Here is a 19,796-nt window from a genome sequence, read left to right on the forward strand (position 1 = left end):
TATGTGTTGAGTCAGAGGAATTGGGCGAGGTAGTAAATGAGTACTTTGCATCAGTGTTCACCAAAGAAAGGGACTTTGTGGAAGATGATTCTTGGGTAGGATGTGTGGACAATGTGGATTATGTTAACATTGAAAAGGAGGAGGTATTGGGTCTTTTAAAATATATTAAGGGAGATAAGTCTTTGGGCCGGAAGGAATTACCCCAGAATACTGAGGGAAGCAAGGGAGGAAGTTTCCAGGGTCTTGACTGACAGCTTTGTATCCTCATTGGCTACAGGTGAGATCCCAGAGGACTGGAGAATATCTAATGTGGTACTGCTGATTAATAAATGGAGCAGTAATAACTATAGAGAGCCTCACATCGGTAGTAGGTAAATTATTGGAGAGAATTCTCAGGGACAGAATTGTTGCTAACTTTTGGTTGGCTCTTAAATGTTGCTCGTTGTGTCTTTACTTAATTTGCTCTGTTTCTGTAACCTTTGCTCTAGAGTCGTCAGGTATCTTTATGATACCACCATGAGGATCAAGTTCAAGTGCTGATCAATAACTCAATACACCAGTTAGTAAGATTCAAATCAAAACACATTTATTATACACTGTCAATCACTACTCATGCATAAAACTCTACTTACTAGACTATCTCTAACACTAAAAGGCCTATACTTAGCTTTGGAACTGGCCCACCAGGTCAGGGGAACAAATGGCCTTTCGCTCAATTCGGAGTCTGCAGGATTCTGGTATAGACTAGTAGCTAGGAGCACCTATTTCATAGCGTGCGTTTACTGGAGACTTACTTGGTTGATGCAGTGGCTAGGGAGCTCACTGTCAAGGGTTGTTTCGAGCTGCTGAGTGACCCTGCCAAGAAGGATGAATTGAACTTGGGGACTCTACTTTATAGTCCCCAGGGGCTTCACGCCCCTTTGGGCGGACCCCGTACCTGGTTCCAAGTGATTGGACTACGTTCTGATCACTTGGATCGATTTCTCCAATACTGGAGCTGTTCCCTGATCGCTGGATGGTTCCTAAGTGTCCGTTGGCCTTCCTTTGTCTTGGCTCCTGCTGGCGCCAAGGAGTCTGGCTTGGCCTCGTTTACCTTAAATGTTTCCAATTGTTCCCGGGGATCGCTCATTAATATGCAGATGGTTGTTAGTTTCAGTGCCGTCTGGGTTTCTGCAAGTTCTAATACACAGGAAACTTTGCACCTGCTTGTTTTTCCTGACTTGACTGAATTTCCCTGCATTCTTTGCGGATCTCCATTTTAAGTCGGAAAGTGGCCACCCCAGGTGGCTACAGAATTTATACCCATTTGGAAACAAATGGACTCATAAGCAATAGACAGCATGGTTTGGTGAAGGGGAGGTTGTGCCTCACTAATTTGATCGGGTTATTTGAGGATGTGACAAAGATGACTGATATGGGGAGGGCGGTGGATGGTGTTTACATGGACTCCAGTAAAGCCTTTGACAAGGTGCCCCAAGGCAGACTGGTACAAAAAGTGAAGTCACACTGGATCAGAGGTGAGGTGAAGATGGGTACAGAACAGGCTCAGTCACAGAAGGCAAAGGGTAGCAGTAGAAGAGTGTTTTTCTGAATAGAAGGTTGTGACTAGTGGTGTTCCACAGGGATCTGTGCTGGGGCCTCTGTTGTTTGTAGTGTACATAAACGATTTGGAGGAAAATGTAGCTGGTCTGATTAGTAAGTTCGCAAATGCCACCATGGTTGGTGGAGTGGCAGATAGTGTTGTGGATTGTCAGAAGATACAGCAGGACATAGATAAGTTGGAGACATGGGCAGAGAAATGGCAAATGCAGTTTAATCCGGACAAATGTGAGGTAATGCATTTTGGTAGGTCTAACAGAGGGGAAATATACCGGAAATGGCAAAACTTTTAGAAATATAGAAAATCAGAGAGATCTGGCCGTGCAGGTCCACAGATCTTTGAAGGTGGCAACACAAGTGGACAAGGTAGTCAAGAAAGCATATGGAGACCAGCCAGATTTATTTCTGGGGAAGAGGGCAGACGCCCTTGCCTTTGCCTCCCTGATCGCCCGCCGTAGAATCCTGTTCGGCTGGTGGTCAGCAGCACCACCCAAAGCTGCAGACTGGCTATCCAACCTCTCGGAATCTCTCCAAATGGAGAAAATCAAATTCACCATCCGAGGGTCAGACAACGGCTTCCACAGAATGTGGGAGCCATTCACCCAATTGTTCCGGGATTTGTTTGTGGCCAACAAACAAGCAGAAGAATAGCCAGGTAGCCAAGAACCAGGGGAAAGCAGCCAAAGCACGAGGGGGAGAGATAGACCGGGAGGGGGGGGGGGGGACAGCTCAATCTAAGAGGAAGGAAAGGCGAACCACTGGGGGGGGGGAAAGGAAGAGACAGGGAACAATAGAGAGCCAGGGAGGTAGGGTTGGGGGGCGGGTTGGAGGCAGGGAAACGTTAACTAACTTGACATCCACGAGAACAGAGAAAAAGGAGAATACAGGTGGAGGACGGGAGGGCCGGCTGAAGCAGTAGTGTGCACGAGAAGACAACAGCGGCAAAATCCGTCCGGGAGAAGCAAGAGGCAACACCGGCACCATTCGAGGATTGCTCTCCGGAATTGTCGCTCCGGCACAAACAGATGCCTACTTATATATATCATATCCTGTGTACATAACGGCAAATATACTTTGTTCAAAAATCCAAAAAAAAAACATTTATTTTTAAAAAAGCATAGGGAATGCTTGCCTTCATTGGATGGGGCATTGAGTATAGAAATTGGCAAGTCATGCTACAGTTGTATAGAACCTTGATAAGACCACACTTGGAATGTTGCGCACAATTCTGACTGCCACACTACCAGAAGAATGTGGAGGCTTTGGAGAGGGTGCAGAGGAGGTTTACCAGGATATTGCCCAGCCCGCAGGGTGTTAGCTATGTGGAGAGGCTGAATAGACTTAGATTGTTTTCATCAGAAAAACAGAGGTTGAGGGGTGACCTGATCGAGGTCTCCAAGATTATGAGGGGCATGGATAGAGATGGGCAGGCACTCTTTCCCATGGTGGAGGGGTCAGTCACCAGGGGGCATAGGTTTAAGGTCCATGGGGCAAAGTTTAGAGGAGATTTGCGAGGCAGGTTTTTTAAGCAGGGTGTGCTGAGCACCTGGAATGGGTTGCCAGGGGAAGTTGTAGAAGCAGAATGTTGCTCTTTTATCTTTATTAATAAGAACCACTGGATGAGAGTACGTTCAGTGTATTGGACAAAGGTCCACACAACCAGTATATTAGTTCAATTATTGTTTATTATTAAACACAGGCTTGGTTCCATGCATAATAATCTACACGCGGCTACACATTGAACAGCTTAAATGACCTTCACTTAACTTTCAAGTGACCGGCTCTGTGCACGTTAGATAAGGCCTTTATCTGAATCCCCACGTATGGCGGCTGGAAGTTGTCAGGTACGTTTAGGCTGCGGCTCGTCCTTCAGGTAGCGATCGCGGATCCTTGAACTTGGCTGGTCGATGTGCTGCAGTTGGTGGAGCAGAGGCCGGTTCCAAAAGAGAAAAAATTGGTCGCGCAGTTCCTCTTATCCTCCGATCTTTTGCGCTCTTTTGAGCGGTCCCAACTAGGGATCCAATGGATCGATAGGATTTTGATCACCCTAATCGCTTCTGGCCAATTAGGGGCGGGTACCTTGATAGCTGGGCGGGTCCTAGTTCTTATTGTCCAAGGCATGTAGGCACTCCCAAATGAGGTGAATAGGCGCCCCCGAGTCTGTTACTGCTGCTATGTTTCAATCTGTGTCCCATTTTCCTGGGGAAATCGGTGATTGACCTTTAGCAGGTGCATGTTTCTGTGTAGGTCTGGTTTCTTCTGCACAATACACAGTGGCTGTGTATCGTCTGTGTCCCAACCTGACCACAATTCCCATTATCCTTTGCGTGCGGCCATTTTAGATGGCCACAAGATACATCAATGGCGTTCAAAAGGCATCTTGACGAACACATGGATAGGATGGGTACAGAGGAATACGGACAAGAAAGTGCTGAGGGTTTTGGCAAAGGCTGATATCATGACTGGTGCGGGCTTGGAGGGCCGAAGCGCCTGTTCCTGTGCTGTACTGTTCTTTGTTAAAATGTCTTCTATTAGATGTGATTCTGCATTTGGACAGCATTTGCTGAACAATCCCACGTGCGCTAATAGATACATTCACAATCAATTTAAGATAATTAGTCCAGCTCATAACATGGCTCATTTACACTTGTGAGAAATGACATTCATTAGTATACATGGTCCTATCCTTTGTAAATAAAGGCATATGTAAAGTTTTCCATCTTTTTTGAATTATCTGGGAGCTTTGGGGAGTCGTTGCTTTCTCCATGGCAATGCCTTGTCCAGAGTTGACTTGCCAACCTATCAGCACCCTTCTCTCCTGTAGAATAAATTGTTGTGTGAAATTTGGCATTTCTTGCCTTTGTCCTGATAAGTACAAGACTGAAAGCTTTGCCAACTGTTATAACCTGCCTACTTACCATTGGCTGGGGACTAATGACAATCCCACAATCCTTTGGGAGTATGAGCTTCCCCAATGAGGAGGGCGGAGAAACTCCTAGTATAAATAAGCTGGCCAGTTCAGGAACCAGGAGGAAGGAGTATGTAGCAAGGGAAGTTACTGCTACTGTTATGTATATATGTTATAGTAAATAGATGTTATTACTTTGTATCCTTAAAACTCGTGCTGGATTCTTCGTGGCCCTTACAAAACCAACATTTCTCGCTTTTCAGCAATGCCCAAGATGAAATTATAGTCCATTTAAAAATATTATTATGGCCCAGCTTATGTGGGCATCAAGTAGGGACAGGAATATGCTAATTCACCACCTGCAGTTGAATAGCCTTTCAAGTCACTTTCAAAGAGCACACAATTACAGCAATGACCATTTGAGGTGAGGAGGGTCCCTGATGCACATAACCACAAGTTGATACAATGCAAGTGGATATGGGAAAATTATTTTGTGCTCATCGGACCAGGAGTCGGCCATTTAGTCCCTCAAGCTACTTCCATCACTCAATGACATCATAGCTGATTTGCGACTTAACTGTTGCATTTTTCCAATATCCCTTAATATCTTGGTTAACATAAATCTATCAATCCCAGATTTAAAATTAACAGTTGATCTGGTTGTTTGTGGAAGATAGTTCTGAACCTTGGATGTAGAAATGCTTCCTCATTTCACTCCTTAAAAGGTCTGGTTCTAATGTTTAGGCCATGTCTCCAGACCTAGGCTGGGCCAACCAAAAAATAGTTTCTCTCCATCGACCCTCGGTTTCCTTCAATATCTTCAAAACTTGGACTAAAACAATCTTAACCCTTTTAAATTCCACAGAATGTAATCCTAGTTAGTGTAATCTCTCCTCATAATTTGGAGTCCAGGCATTATCTGGCAAATCTATTCTGGTAACTCCTACGTATAATGCCCACAACCAAACATAACAATCTAAGTGTGATTATTGTGAAGGAATACATTCTGTGGAATTTAAAAGGGTTAAGATTGTTTTAGTCCAAGTTTTGAAGATATTGAAGGAAACCGAGGATCGATGGAGAGAAACTATTTTTTGGTTGGCCCAGCCTAGGTCTGGAGACATGGCCTAAACATTAGACCCAGACCTTTTGAGGAGTGAAATGAGGAAGATGATCTCACCGATTTTCATTAAAACCCGAGATGCAAATCATCTGGTCCTGGGAATTCATCATTCATCAGTGCCATTATTTTCTTCATTACTTTTACTTTGTTCACATTAATTTGGGTCAGTCCCTGTCCCTGATTCAATACTGGTTTCCTTCAGACGTCCTCTACAGTAAATACTGATGTCAAGTACTTAATGAACATGTCTATTTTATTACTATGATAATATAATAGTTCCAGTAAATCTGTTTCCAATGGGCCTTCACTGCTTGTGAGGTTGATTTCTTTTCTTTTTTTTTGGGAGGGGGGGGGGTCCACAGGGTCCCTCTGGCGGGGTTGTCACTTTGGGCGGGGGGGGGGGGAGAGCGTGTACTGCCCTCTTGTGGGGCGGTCCGATCTCTAGCTCCCCAGTGATGAATAAAATTCTAACTGGGGTTAAACCGGTGAGAAATTCCCCATGCCCAAAAGTAATTAAGTGACATTAGATAGCAGTGGGGAACTCGCCAGCAAAGCAGACTGTAAACTCCCAGCAAACCCACCACAAATGACACTCGCCCTATGTGTTTGTCTAATTTCTACTGTTATGCAATCTCCAACTTCACAGCTGCTTCTAGGGGGTGTATACACCAACTCCCACTACAGGCTTTCCTATTTCTTAATTCTCCATTACCTGCTCATTTTTCATAATATCCTCTCTTGGCATCCTTATGGAAAGGATTTACCCCTTATCACTAAGGTTTCCTTCCCATCTCCAATTTCCTATCTGTGTTGTAGACTTTATAACTGTGTTATATTAGATCCCAGCCCTGACCATCCTACAGGCATGGTTCAGTCTTGGCCACCATGTGATACACTTCATTCCAATTTATTCCGTATAGTTCCATGTGTTTGCATGAACAACTTTACTGGGTTACACACCCTAATCTGACCTTCTGCCATTATTTTTACTCATATCTCTCATTGCCCTTTTAGTTTAATGACTGTACTTGTTTAATTTTACTCATTCCTTTCTGTTAATTTTTATCAATTTAACTTTGATTTTGCGGTTTGATCATCAGGTCTGACCTGGACTATTCTTCCTTTCCTTTTTCAAATGTCAAAAATTTCACTTCTCCTTTGATCCTCCCAAAAACAGTACACATTTTGGAAATGCAAGCAACATTTATTTACTTGACATGTTAAAAAATAGTCTGAAACAGCAGCTTTGCAGCCAAATAATAAATCAAAATAGAAAGTTGACAGGGTCACGGCACCGAAATAACTAGGTCAACCTTTCGTATGTGATAACATCAAACGAACAAAAGGTCTGCCGAACAAGTGCTGTGACCCTAACAAATACAATTCCACACGCGTGCTTGAAATGTTAAATCACAACATTCTTTCATTAAAAATCATTCTTCACTAATTCCATTAGTTATTAGCACGGTAGCACAGTAGTTAGCACTGTTGCTTCACAGTGCCAGAGTCCGAGGTTTGATTCCGGGCTTGGGTCACTGTCTGTGCAGAGTCTGAACGTTCTCCCTGTGTCTGCGTGGGCTTCCTCCGGGTGCTCAGGTTTACTCCCACAAGTCCCAAAAGACGTGCTGTTAGGTCATTTGGACATTTTGAATTCTTCCACTGTGTACCCGAAGAAGCGCCGGAATGTGGCGACTAGGAGATTTTCACAGTAACTTCATTGCAGTGTTAATGTAAGCCTACTTGTGACAATAAAGATTATTATTGTCTAGATAATGATCGCCCAGTCCCGCCAACGGCACACTCCTGCTGCAGGTTCCCCAGTGGCGTAGGGTGGATTCCATGGGAAATCCCATCGACAGCAGCGGGACCAGAGGATCCTGCATCGGCCAATGGCGGGCCATCTCTCACCATCGAGCAGCACACACGGGGAGCCCAGAGAATCTCACCAAAAGTCTTCCTTAATTAAAAAAAGATTGTTCCTTAGACAAAAGGAGAAAGTATTTGCCCACAACACAGAGGTGTGGTCAGGCTCTAATACTGTTCACTGTAACTATTTGAGCAATAGATTGCTATGCTGAGTATTATGCGATAGTTTTACACACAATGACAATTTTTCCATGTACTGATGAATTTGTATCAAAAGTTGAATTGTATTGATGCTTCTGACCAAAATACATCAGTTGCCTTCAGAACTTAGGCAGATCATTATGCTCTTGGCAGTTTAGCTGCGAAATTAAAAATGTCAAATTTAGTCTTTAACTTTGATTTCCAAAAGCACACTGTATGGCAAAGCGTTAAACTATAAACAAATACAGAACAGTAGTACAATAGTATAATTAACCAAAACCTTTCCTAGCATTTGCAGACATTAGGGGCGCGATTCTCCGACCCCCCACCGGGGGGTCGGCGGGCCCACCCCCGGCGATTCTCTGGCCCGCGATGGGTCGAAGTCCCGCCGCTGTCAACCCTCGCCCGCCGGCATGGATTAAACCTCCTTTTGAACGGTGGGACGAGGCGGCGCAGGCAGGCTCTGTCCTGGGGGGGGCACGGGGCGATCTTGCCCAGGGGGATGCCCCCATGGTGGCCCGGCCCGCGATTGTTGCCCCACTGATCCATGGGCGGGCCTGTACAGTGGGGGCACTCTTTCTTCCGCCTTCGCCATGGTCTTCACTATGGCAGAGGCGGAAGAGACCCCCCCTCCCCTGCGCATGCGCGGGGATGCCGTTAGCGGCCGCTGACGCCCCCGCGCATGCGTTGCCCGGCGAAGACCTTTCGGCGCCGGCTGGCGTGGCGCCAAAGGCCTTTCCCGCCAGCCGGCAGAGCGGAAACCACTCTGGCGCGGCCTAGCCCCTCAAGGTGAGGGCTTGGCCCCGAAAGGTGAAGAGAACTCCGGAGTGGTTCCCGCCACTCCATTACGCTGTAACACCCCGCTCCGCCGGGTAGGGGAGAATCCCGCCCTAGGTTCCCAACATTCCTGTAACCTAATAGCTAAATCCCCATTTTCAAGAGTAGCATTTGTGTCCTGTTTTCGAGAGAAACCAAATTTAGCAATTTAAAGTCAAAATGATAACATATTAATGTAATTCTTACCCAACAGATTAAACTGTGAATTGCTTGAGCCTTGCCTCTGGGATTCTGGCGAATTTTGGCATGTCTTCCTTTTAAAAGACATGAATAAGTGTTGACAAAGCTCCTCTGGGATTTCCACCTCCAGATAGGTCTTCATGAATAACTCGAAGCCTTCATAATCTATAGGCTGGTAACAAGGGGAAAAAATTGATTGAAATGACAAGCATATAATGCCAACATTTAATTCAATAAAATATGAATGTATTGTTGAAAATATCTATATTTTTGTTGAAGCTTTTAGTCTTGCTTCATCGGGACATTTTGTAAGAATACATATCCAAGGGAGACAACGAATTTATACTGTATGAGAAAGTGCTGATGGGTTGGGAAGTGGACTCTGATTTGTAGAGGTGTTGCCATGGACAGTTGATGGTGGCTGACAGTTAACTGCCAAGCATTATTTAAAATTTAAACCAGATAGCTTAACTGATTTGTCACAGCATTGCCCCGAGGAATGAATCAGAAAATGGCTGTCACTTACTTTGTTCAGCTGAAACAGGCTCAACATGTGTGTCATATCTTTGGAAATTCTCAAAGGCTGGCGGATCATATCAAACAGCATGTTCCTTCTGCTGTTCGCAATGGGCAAGGTTCAGATCATACCCAACCAGCCCGGCTTGCAAAACTCAAAACAGTGTCCAACATTAGATGTGATTTCATGATTGGACAACATTTGCTCAATGCTCAGTGTGCCAACAATTATGCTGACAACAAATTTAAAACCATTAGTCGGGCTCGCAGTGTGGTGCATTTACATGTACAGGAAGCTACACATGTTGATATACAGGGACCTTTTCTTTACAGACAGAAAAAACATGTACACAGATTGTGCCTGTTTCAGATGAACAAAATAGGAACAGCCATTTGCTGGTTCATTCCTCAGAGCAAACACCTTGACCAATTATAGTCAAAGTGCCTGGTTTAAATTCCAAGCAATGCTTGTGTGATGAGAAATGTATATTTTTCGAATTACATTTTCTGTTCAGTCAATGTGCGTGAGAGAGAGGAAAAGAGAGAGTGAGAGAGAGAGGAAAAGAGAGAGTGAGAGAGAGAGGAAAAGAGAGAGTGAGAGAGAGAGGAAAAGAGAGAGTGAGAGAGAGAGGAAAAGAGAGAGTGAGAGAGAGAGGAAAGAGAGAGTGAGAGAGAGAGGAAAAGAGAGAGTGAGAGAGAGAGGAAAAGAGAGAGTGAGAGAGAGAGGAAAAGAGAGAGTGAGAGAGAGAGGAAAAGAGAGAGTGAGAGAGAGAGGAAAAGAGAGAGTGAGAGAGAGAGGAAAAGAGAGAGTGAGAGAGAGAGGAAAAGAGAGAGTGAGAGAGAGAGGAAAAGAGAGAGTGAGAGAGAGAGGAAAAGAGAGAGTGAGAGAGAGAGGAAAAGAGAGAGTGAGAGAGAGAGGAAAAGAGAGAGTGAGAGAGAGAGGAAAGAGGGAGGGAGATGCGAGGAAAGAGGGAGGGAGATGCGAGGAAAGAGGGAGGGAGATGCGAGGAAAGAGGGAGGGAGATGCGAGGAAAGAGGGAGGGAGATGCGAGGAAAGAGGGAGGGAGATGCGAGGAAAGAGGGAGGGAGATGCGAGGAAAGAGGGAGATGCGAGGAAAGAGGGAGATGCGAGGAAAGAGGGAGATGCGAGGAAAGAGGGAGATGCGAGGAAAGAGGGAGATGCGAGGAAAGAGGGAGATGCGAGGAGGGAGATGCGAGGAGGGAGATGCGAGGAGGGAGATGCGAGGAGGGAGATGCGAGGAGGGAGATGCGAGGAGGGAGATGCGAGGAGGGAGATGCGAGGAGGGAGATGCGAGGAGGGAGATGCGAGGAGGGAGATGCGAGGAGGGAGATGCGAGGAGGGAGATGCGAGGAGGGAGATGCGAGGAGGGAGATGCGAGGAGGGAGATGCGAGGAGGGAGATGCGAGGAGGGAGATGCGAGGAGGGAGATGCGAGGAGGGAGATGCGAGGAGGGAGTTGCGAGGAGGAAGATGAGAGGAGGAAGATGAGAGGAGGAAGATGAGAGGAGGGAGATGAGAGGAGGGAGATGAGAGGAGGGATATGAGAGGAGGGATATGAGAGGAGGGAGAGAGGAAAGAGGAGGGAGAGAGTAAAGAGGAGGGAGAAAGGAAAGAGGAGGGAGAGAGGACAGAGGAGGGAGAGAGGAAAGAGGAGGGAGAGAGGAAAAAGAGGAGGGAGAGAGGAGAAAGAGGAGGGAGAGAGGAGAAAGAGGAGGGAGAGAGGAGAAAGAGGAGGGTGAGAGGGGAAAAAGGAGGGAGAGAGGGGAACGAGGAGGCAGAGAGGAAAGAGGAAGGATGAGAGGAAAGAGGAGGGAGAGGAAAGAGGAGGGAGATAGGAAAGAGGAGGGAGATAGGAAAGAGGAGGGAGATAGGAAAGAGGAGGGAGATGAGAGGAGGGAGATGAGAGGAGGGAGATGAGAGGAGGGAGATGGGAGGAGGGAGATGGGAGGAAAGAGGAGGGAGATGAGAGGAGGGAGATGAGAGGAGGGAGATGAGAGGAGGGAGAGAGGAAAGAGGGAGAGAGGAGAAAGAGGAGGGAGAGAGGAAAGAGGAAGGATGAGAGGAAAGAGGAGGGAGAGGAAAGAGGAGGGAGATAGGAAAGAGGAGGGAGATAGGAAAGAGGAGGGAGATGGGAGGAGGGAGATGAGAGGTAAGAGGAGGGAGAGAGGAAAGAGGAGAGAGATGAGAGGAGGGAGATGAGGGGGAAATGAGAGGGGGAAAATGAGAGGGGGGAGATGAGGGGGGGTAGATGAGCGGGGGGAGATGAGAGGGGGGAGATGAGAGGGGGGAGAGAGGAAAGAGGGAGAGAGGAGAAAGAGGAAGGACGAGAGGAAAGAGGAGGGAGATAGGAAAGAGGAGGGAGATAGGAAAGAGGAGGGAGATAGGAAAGAGGAGGGAGATAGGAAAGAGGAGGGAGATAGGAAAGAGGAGGGAGATAGGAAAGAGGAGGGAGATAGGAAAGAGGAGGGAGATAGGAAAGAGGAGGGAGATAGGAAAGAGGAGGGAGATAGGAAAGAGGAGGGAGATAGGAAAGAGGAGGGAGATAGGAAAGAGGAGGGAGATGAGAGATGAGAGGAGGGAGATGAGAGATGAGAGGAGGGAGATGAGAGATGAGAGGAGGGAGATGAGAGATGAGAGGAGGGAGATGAGAGATGAGAGGAGGGAGATGAGAGATGAGAGGAGGGAGATGAGAGATGAGAGGAGGGGGAGATGAGAGGGGGGAGATGAGAGGGGGGAGATGAGAGGGGGGAGATGAGAGGGGGGAGATGAGAGGGGGGAGATGAGAGGGGGGAGATGAGAGGGGGGAGATGAGAGGGGGGAGATGAGAGGGGGGAGATGAGAGGGGGGAGATGAGAGGGGGGAGATGAGAGGGGGGGAGATGAGAGGGGGGGAGATGAGAGGGGGGGGAGATGAGAGGGGGGGGAGATGAGAGGGGGGGGAGATGAGAGGGGGGGAGATGAGAGGGGGGGAGATGAGAGGGGGGGAGATGAGAGGGGGGGAGATGAGAGGGGGGAGATGAGAGGGGGGGAGATGAGAGGGGGGGAGATGAGAGGGGGGGAGATGAGAGGGGGGGAGATGAGAGGGGGGGAGATGAGAGGGGGGGAGATGAGAGGGGGGAGATGAGAGGGGGGAGATGAGAGGGGGGGAGATGAGAGGGGGGGAGATGAGAGGGGGGGAGATGAGAGGGGGGGAGATGAGAGGGGGGGAGGTGAGAGGGGGGAGATGAGAGGGGGGAGATGAGAGGGGGGGAAGATGAGAGGGGGGAAGATGAGAGGGGGGAAGATGAGAGGGGGAAGATGAGAGGGGGGAGATGAGAGGGGGGAGATGAGAGGGGGGAGATGAGAGGGGGGAGATGAGAGGGGGGAGATGTGAGGGGGGAGATGTGAGGGGGAGATGAGAGGGGGGAGATGAGAGGGGGGAGATGAGAGGGGGGAGATGTGAGGGGGGTGTGTGGGGGGAGATGAGAGGGGGGAGATGAGAGGGGGAGATGAGAGGGGAGAAGATGACAGGGGGGGAGATGAGAGGGGGGAGATGAGAGGGGGGGAGATGAGAGGGGGGTGATGGAGGGGGGAGATGAGGGGGGGGAGATGTGAGGGGGGAGATGAGAGGGGGTGTTGAGAGGGGGGGTGAGAGGGGGAAGATGAGAGGGGGAAGATGAGGGGGGGAAGATGAGAGGGGGGAAGATGAGAGGGGGGGAAGATGATGAGGGGGGAAGTTGTGAGGGGGAAGTTGTGAGGGGGGATGATGAGAGGGGGAGATGAGAGGGGGGAGATGAGAGGGGGGAGATGAGAGGGGGGAGATGAGAGGGGGAGATGAGAGGGGGGAGATGAGAGGGGGAGATGAGAGGGGGGAGATGAGAGGGGGGAGATGAGAGGGGGGAGATGAGAGGGGGGAGATGAGAGGGGGGGAGATGAGGGGGGGGAGATGAGAGGGGGGCGATGAGAGGGGGGCGATGAGCGGGGGGGCGATGAGCGGGGGGCGATGAGCGGGGGGCGATGAGCGGGGGGAGATGAGCGGGGGGCGATGAGCGGGGGGAGATGAGCGGGGGCGATGAGCGGGGGGCGATGAGCGGGGGGAGATGAGCGGGGGGAGATGAGCGGGGGGAGATGAGCGGGGGGAGATGAGCGGGGGGGAGATGAGCGGGGGGAGATGAGCGGGGGGAGATGAGCGGGGGGAGATGAGCGGGGAGATGAGCGGGGGGAGATGAGCGGGGGGAGATGAGCGGGGGGAGATGAGCGGGGGGAGATGAGCGGGGGGAGATGAGCGGGGGAGATGAGCGGGGGGAGATGAGCGGGGGGAGATGAGCGGGGGGAGATGAGCGGGGGGAGATGAGCGGGGGGAGATGAGCGGGGGGAGATGAGCGGGGGGAGATGAGCGGGGGGAGATGAGCGGGGGGAGATGAGCGGGGGGAGATGAGCGGGGGGAGATGAGCGGGGGGAGATGAGCGGGGGGAGATGAGCGGGGGGAGATGAGCGGGGGGAGATGAGCGGGGGGAGATGAGCGGGGGGAGATGAGCGGGGGGAGATGAGCGGGGGGAGATGAGCGGGGGGAGATGAGCGGGGGGAGATGAGCGGGGGAGATGAGCGGGGGGAGATGAGCGGGGGGAGATGAGCGGGGGGAGATGAGCGGGGGGAGATGAGCGGGGGGAGATGAGCGGGGGGAGATGAGCGGGGGGAGATGAGCGGGGGGAGATGAGCGGGGGGAGATGAGCGGGGGGAGATGAGCGGGGGGAGATGAGCGGGGGGAGATGAGCGGGGGGAGATGAGCGGGGGAGATGAGCGGGGGAGATGAGCGGGGGGAGATGAGCGGGGGGAGATGAGCGGGGGGAGATGAGCGGGGAGAGATGAGCGGGGAGAGATGAGCGGGGAGAGATGAGCGGGGAGAGATGAGCGGGGAGAGATGAGCGGGGAGAGATGAGCGGGGAGAGATGATGAGCGGGGAGAGATGAGCGGGGAGAGATGAGAGGGGAGAGATGAGAGGGGAGAGATGAGAGGGGAGAGAGAGTGAGGAGAGAGAGAGGGGAGAGATGAGAAGAGGAGAGGGGAGAGAGAGAGGGGAGAGATGAGAAGAGGAGAGGGGAGAGAGAGAGGGGAGTGAGAGAGAGGGTGGAGAGAGGGCAGAGAGAGATGGGAGAGAGAGGGAGGAGAGAGGGGGAGGAGAGAGAAGGAAGGAAAGAGAAGGGAGGAAAGAGAAGGGAGGAGAGAGGAGAGAGGGAGGGAGGAGAGAGGGAGGAGAGAGGGAGGAGCAAGGGAGAAGAGGGGGAAGAGGCAGACAGACAGATGCACACCAGGGTCAATTAAACAGGGGGAAGGTTACTAGAGATAGGTTGTTGTGAGGTCTGAGAGGTGAAAGGATAAAGATGTTAGGTTTGTGCATTTGTAATGAGAGGTTATGCCGAGTTTTTAAAATTCATTTTCGGGGGTGTGGACGTCACTGGTTCGGCCAGCATTTATTGTCCAGCCCGAATTGCCCTCAAGAAGGTAGTAGTGAGCTGCCTTCTTGAACCACTGTAGGGAGGAAGTTGCAGGGTTTTGATCCAGTTTCATTGAAGGAATGGCGATATATTTCTAAGTCAGGGTGGCGAATAACCTGGAAGGGAATTTCCAGTTGATGGTCTTCCCACGTGTCTGCTGCCCTTGTCCTTCTAGATGATAGGACTTTGGGTTTGGAAGGTGCTGCCGGAGGAACCTTGGTGTGGGACTTGAGAAGCTGTTTTCAGCTTTTGTTTTCAGTTTTGAATTGGATGCACCCTGTGTTAAAAAAGTCTTTGTTTTAGCAAATGGTTTGTTTTTAACCTCCTTTTGGAATTCCAAATTAAAGTGGAAGTGTCTGAGAAGTTTAGGTGCACCTTTATTAAAGTGACAACAATTCCTTGACTTGGGTAGTATTTTAGTATTTATTGGATTTTTGTGTTTAACATCCACAAGAGACTGCCGGAGAAAAAGTTTAATTCTTTACTTTTAACCAAGCATTTTCTAGGGGTTGTGAGGGGGGGGGGGGGGGGGGGGTTATTCTGTGCGACTGTTTTAATTGTGTAACTTTTATTTTGCGCGCTTAGATTTATTTTTCTTTTTAATAAATCTTTTAATTTTTTTTTAATTCTAAAGGTGCTATGCTTTTGAGGTCACTTCCACAATTTAACCAAAAATGATTTAAGCTTAGCAAGAAAGACTTTACTCTGGGGTCTGGCTTGCTCAACAATAACATCAGCTGTGGTTATAAAACTTAGCAGTTAACTATCAGTCACAATGAACTGGTGTCTTCTCCACAGCAGCACCTCTACCGATCAATCAGAGTCCACTTGCCAACCAATCAGCACTCTCTTCTCATACAGTATAAATTTGTCATCTCCCTTCAATTTGTATTCTTGTGTGAAATGTCCTGATGAGTACAAAATGAAAGGTTTTGACAAAAAAATGTATTGTTTTCAGCAATACTCTAAGACCTGTAGTACCAAACGACAAGTATATAAGTACTAAAAAATTACAAGTTGAATCACAAATGAAATTTTTTTTTTTTTTTTTTTAAAAACATCCCTTTACTGGGTCACAAGTTTTTGGCACCGGTTTTAATCCACTTTTTAATCACTTCTACAAAAATATTTAGATGTTGTAATAGACAACCAAATACCGGAGTATAAATGTTCCTATTCATGGGACTTGAATCATTGTGATGCTCAATATTTTTGTGTGAACAGAGCACAATTTATTTACAATGCATTTAAGGAAAGAAATGCAGTCATTATCATAAAATTAATGCTGTATTTGGTGACAAAAAAATACTCAAAATTGTAGTTTGCATGACAGAAGGAAAAGGCAGTGAAAATGACAATCAAAGCTATGAATCAGGCATTGATTACTGATTATTCTGGCTAGTCGGTTTGTATTAAGGCAACTGTTATTATCACAAGAGTCCATTAGCTAATTACACCTTTCGTCTCAATATTAATTTTATCATAAGAGCTGTTCTAATATAAACTTCCTGCTCTAATTGTTTTAAGTTCTTCATCGGGAAGCTGCACTGTATGCAAAAGAGTAAATAAACCATCATAAAACACCATCAGTAGCACGGTGGAGCAGTGAGTAGCACTGCTGCCTCACGGCGCCAAGGTCCCAGGTTAAATCCTGGCTCTGGGTCACTGTCCGTGTGGAGTTTGCACATTCTCCCCGTGTTTGCGAGGGTTTCACCCCCACAACCCAAAGATGTGCAGGCTAGGTGGATTGACCATGTTAAATTGCCCCTTAATTGGAAAAAATGAATTGGGTACTCTAAATTTTTTTTTTTTTTTTTTAAACAGCATCAGTAACATTTTAAAATAATGCTTACAAAATCCACGTTACACTGTAAATCTGATAGTTATAAATACATGATACAAACACATCACATTATTAAAAATCCAAAGACTACATCCAAAACTCTACTTTTTAAAAATCATGTGAGTGGAAAACAATAGCACAATCTTAAGACTCGAGATTCATTCTCTCAATTTTTCAGTGCAATTTCTAGCCCTTCTTTAGATTACCACGGAACATAGGAAATTGGATAAAAACAAATTACTGCGGGTGCTGGAATTTGAAACAAGAGAGAAAATGTTGGAACATCTCAGCAGGTCTGGCAGCATCTGTAGGGAGAGAAAAGAGCTAATATTGAGTCCGATGACTTGTCAAAGCTAACAGACAGAAAGTGGGAAATATTTATACTGTGGGGTGAGAATGAAAGATGAGTCATAGCCACAGAAACCCAGGGAAACCGGGTGCTAATGGCCACAGAAACCAAGGGAAAAGAGGGCTAATGGCAGTCCGCAGAGAGGACAAAAGATGTGAAAGGCCAAACAGCAGGGAAAGTAACATCAGAGGGTGAACTGTAGATGTGGGGGGAGGGGAAGGGGGAAGCAAATAGGAGAAAGGTTAAGGAAAGGTGGATAAGATTGGGGGTGGAGGTGTTAAATATATATTAAGAAAGAAAGAGAAGGGGATTAAGACACTAAAAGATTTGTTTCTTAGGAGTCGGTTTGCAGGATTGAAGGAGCTGGAAGCGAAGTATGGGCTGGAGCAGGGGGAAATGTTTAGATACATGCAGGTTCGAGATTTTGCCAGAAAGGAGATACAGGGCTTCCCAGTGGAGCTGGCCTCCACATTGCTGGAGGAGGTGCTGACGACAGGGGGACTGGAGAAGGGGGCAGTGTCGGGGTTTACGGAGCTATTTCGGAAGAGGAGAAGGCATCACTGGAAGGGATCAAAGCAAAGTAGGAGGAAGAGTTGGAAGAGGATATGGAGGAGGGGTTCTGGTGTGAGGTGCTCCAGAGAGTGAACGCCTCCACCTCGTGCGCGAGGTTGGGGCTGATACAGCTGAACGTGGTATACAGAGCACACCTCACGAGGGCGAGACTGAGCAGATTCTTTGAAGCAGTGGAAGGTGTGTGTGAACGTTGCAGGGGGGGGCTGCTAATCACATTCATATGTTTTGGTCCTGTCGAAAGCTAGAGGATTATTGGAAGGTTTTCAGGGTAATTTCTAAAGTAGTGCACGTGAAGCTGGATAAGGGAGGCCATATTCGGGGTGTCGGACCAGCCAGGGTTGGAAACGGGTGCGGAGGAAGATGTTGTAACCTTCGCCTCATCCTGATAGGTTGGAGAGCAACCTCTTCACCCTGTGCCCTGGCACGGCGGGAGGACCTGTTGGAATTCTTGACTCTTGAGAAGGTTAAGTTTGGACTGAGGGGAAGGATGGAGGAGTTCTACAATTCATGGGTATGATTCATTATGCACTTTCAAGAACTGGATAACATTGAACATTAGTTGGGGCAGGTGGGTGGGAGGGTTGGGGGGAGGGGGGCTGTGTGTGGTTTTTTTTAAAATAAATATTTTATTGAAAATTTTTGGTCAACCAACACAGTACATTGTGCATCCTTTACACAACATTATAACAATACAGATAATAATGACCTTTTTTATATAAACAAAAAACAACAAATAAATAAATATTAAATAAGAAAAATGAAAACTAGCCCTAATTGGCAACTGCCTTGTCACAGGCTATACCCCCCCCCCCCAAGTCCTGGGCTGCTGCTGCTGCCTTCTTTTTTCCCCCATCTATCTTTCCGCAAGATATTCGACGAACGGTTGCCACCGCCTGGTGAACCCTTGAGCCGACCCCCTAAGGACGAACTTAATCCGCTCTAGCTTTATGAACCCCGCCATATCATTTATCCAGGTCTCCACCCCCGGGGGCTTGGCTTCTTTCCACATTAGCAATATCCTGCGCCGGGCTACTAGGGACGCAAAGGCCAAAACATCGGCCTCTCTCGCCTCCTGCACTCCCGGCTCTTGTGCAACCCCAAATATAGCCAACCCCCAGCTTGGTTCGACCCGGACTCCTACTACTTTTGAAAGCGCCTTTGTCACCCCCACCCAAAACCCCTGTAGTGCCGGGCATGACCAAAACATATGGGTATGATTCGCTGGGCTTCTCGAGCACCTCGCACACCTATCCTCCACCCCAAAAAATTTACTGAGCCGTGTTCCAGTCATATGTGCCCTGTGTAATACCTTAAACTGAATCAGGCTTAGCCTGGCGCACGAGGACGACGAGTTTACCCTGTTTAGGGCATCTGCCCACAGCCCCTCCTCGATCTCCTCCCCTAGCTCTTCTTCCCATTTCCCTTTTAGTTCGTCCACCATAGTCTCTCCTTCGTCCCTCATTTCCCTATATATATCCGACACCTTACCATCCCCCACCCATTTCTTTGAGATGACTCTGTCCTGCACCTCTTGTGTCGGGAGCTGCGGGAATTCCCTCACCTGTTGCCTCGCAAAAGCCCTCAATTGCATGTACCTGAATGCATTCCCTTGGGGCAACCCATATTTCTCGGTCAGCGCTCCCAGACTTGCGAACTTCCCGTCCACAAATAGATCTTTCAGTTGCGTTATTCCTGCTCTTTGCCACATTCCATATCCCCCATCCATTCCCCCTGGGGCAAACCTATGGTTGTTTCTTATCGGAGACCCCCCCAATGCTCCGGTCTTTCCCCTATGTCGTCTCCACTGTCCCCAAATCTTCAGTGTAGCTACCACCACCGGGCTCGTGGTGTAGTTCCTCGGTGAGAACGGCAATGGGGCTGTCACCATAGCCTGCAAGCTGGTCCCCCTACAGGACGCCCTCTCTAATCTCTTCCACGCCGCTCCCTCCTCCTCTCCCATCCACTTACTCACCATTGAAATATTAGCGGCCCAATAATACTCACTTAGGCTCGGTAATGCCAGCCCCCCCCTATCCCTACTACGCTGTAAGAATCCCTTCCTCACTCTCGGAGTCTTCCCGGCCCAAACAAAACCCATGATGCTCTTTTCTATCCTTTTAAAAAAAGCCTTCGTGATCACCACCGGGAGGCACTGAAACACAAAGAGGAATCTCGGGAGGACCACCATCTTAACCGCCTGCACCCTCCCTGCCATTGACAGTGCTACCATATCCCATCTCTTGAAATCTTCCTCCATCTGTTCCACCAACCGCGTTAAATTTAGCCTGTGCAATGTGCCCCAATTCT

General features: G+C 48.5%; 1 protein-coding gene across 4 annotated transcripts in view; it reads right to left on the reverse strand.

Moving 5' to 3' along the window:
• The window catches only part of dgkg (diacylglycerol kinase, gamma), a 985,082-nt gene that overhangs the window by 719,618 nt on the left and 245,668 nt on the right, over nt 1-19,796 (reverse strand). For all 4 annotated transcript variants that reach the window (XM_072479609.1, XM_072479595.1, XM_072479601.1 and 1 more), the window contains one exon: nt 8,721-8,886. In XM_072479609.1, the coding sequence (XP_072335710.1) occupies nt 8,721-8,886 (166 nt within the window). The remainder of the gene's footprint in view (nt 1-8,720; nt 8,887-19,796) is intronic.

Source organism: Scyliorhinus torazame, chromosome 2 (assembly GCF_047496885.1).
Source record: "Scyliorhinus torazame isolate Kashiwa2021f chromosome 2, sScyTor2.1, whole genome shotgun sequence".
NCBI lineage: Eukaryota > Metazoa > Chordata > Chondrichthyes > Carcharhiniformes > Scyliorhinidae > Scyliorhinus > Scyliorhinus torazame.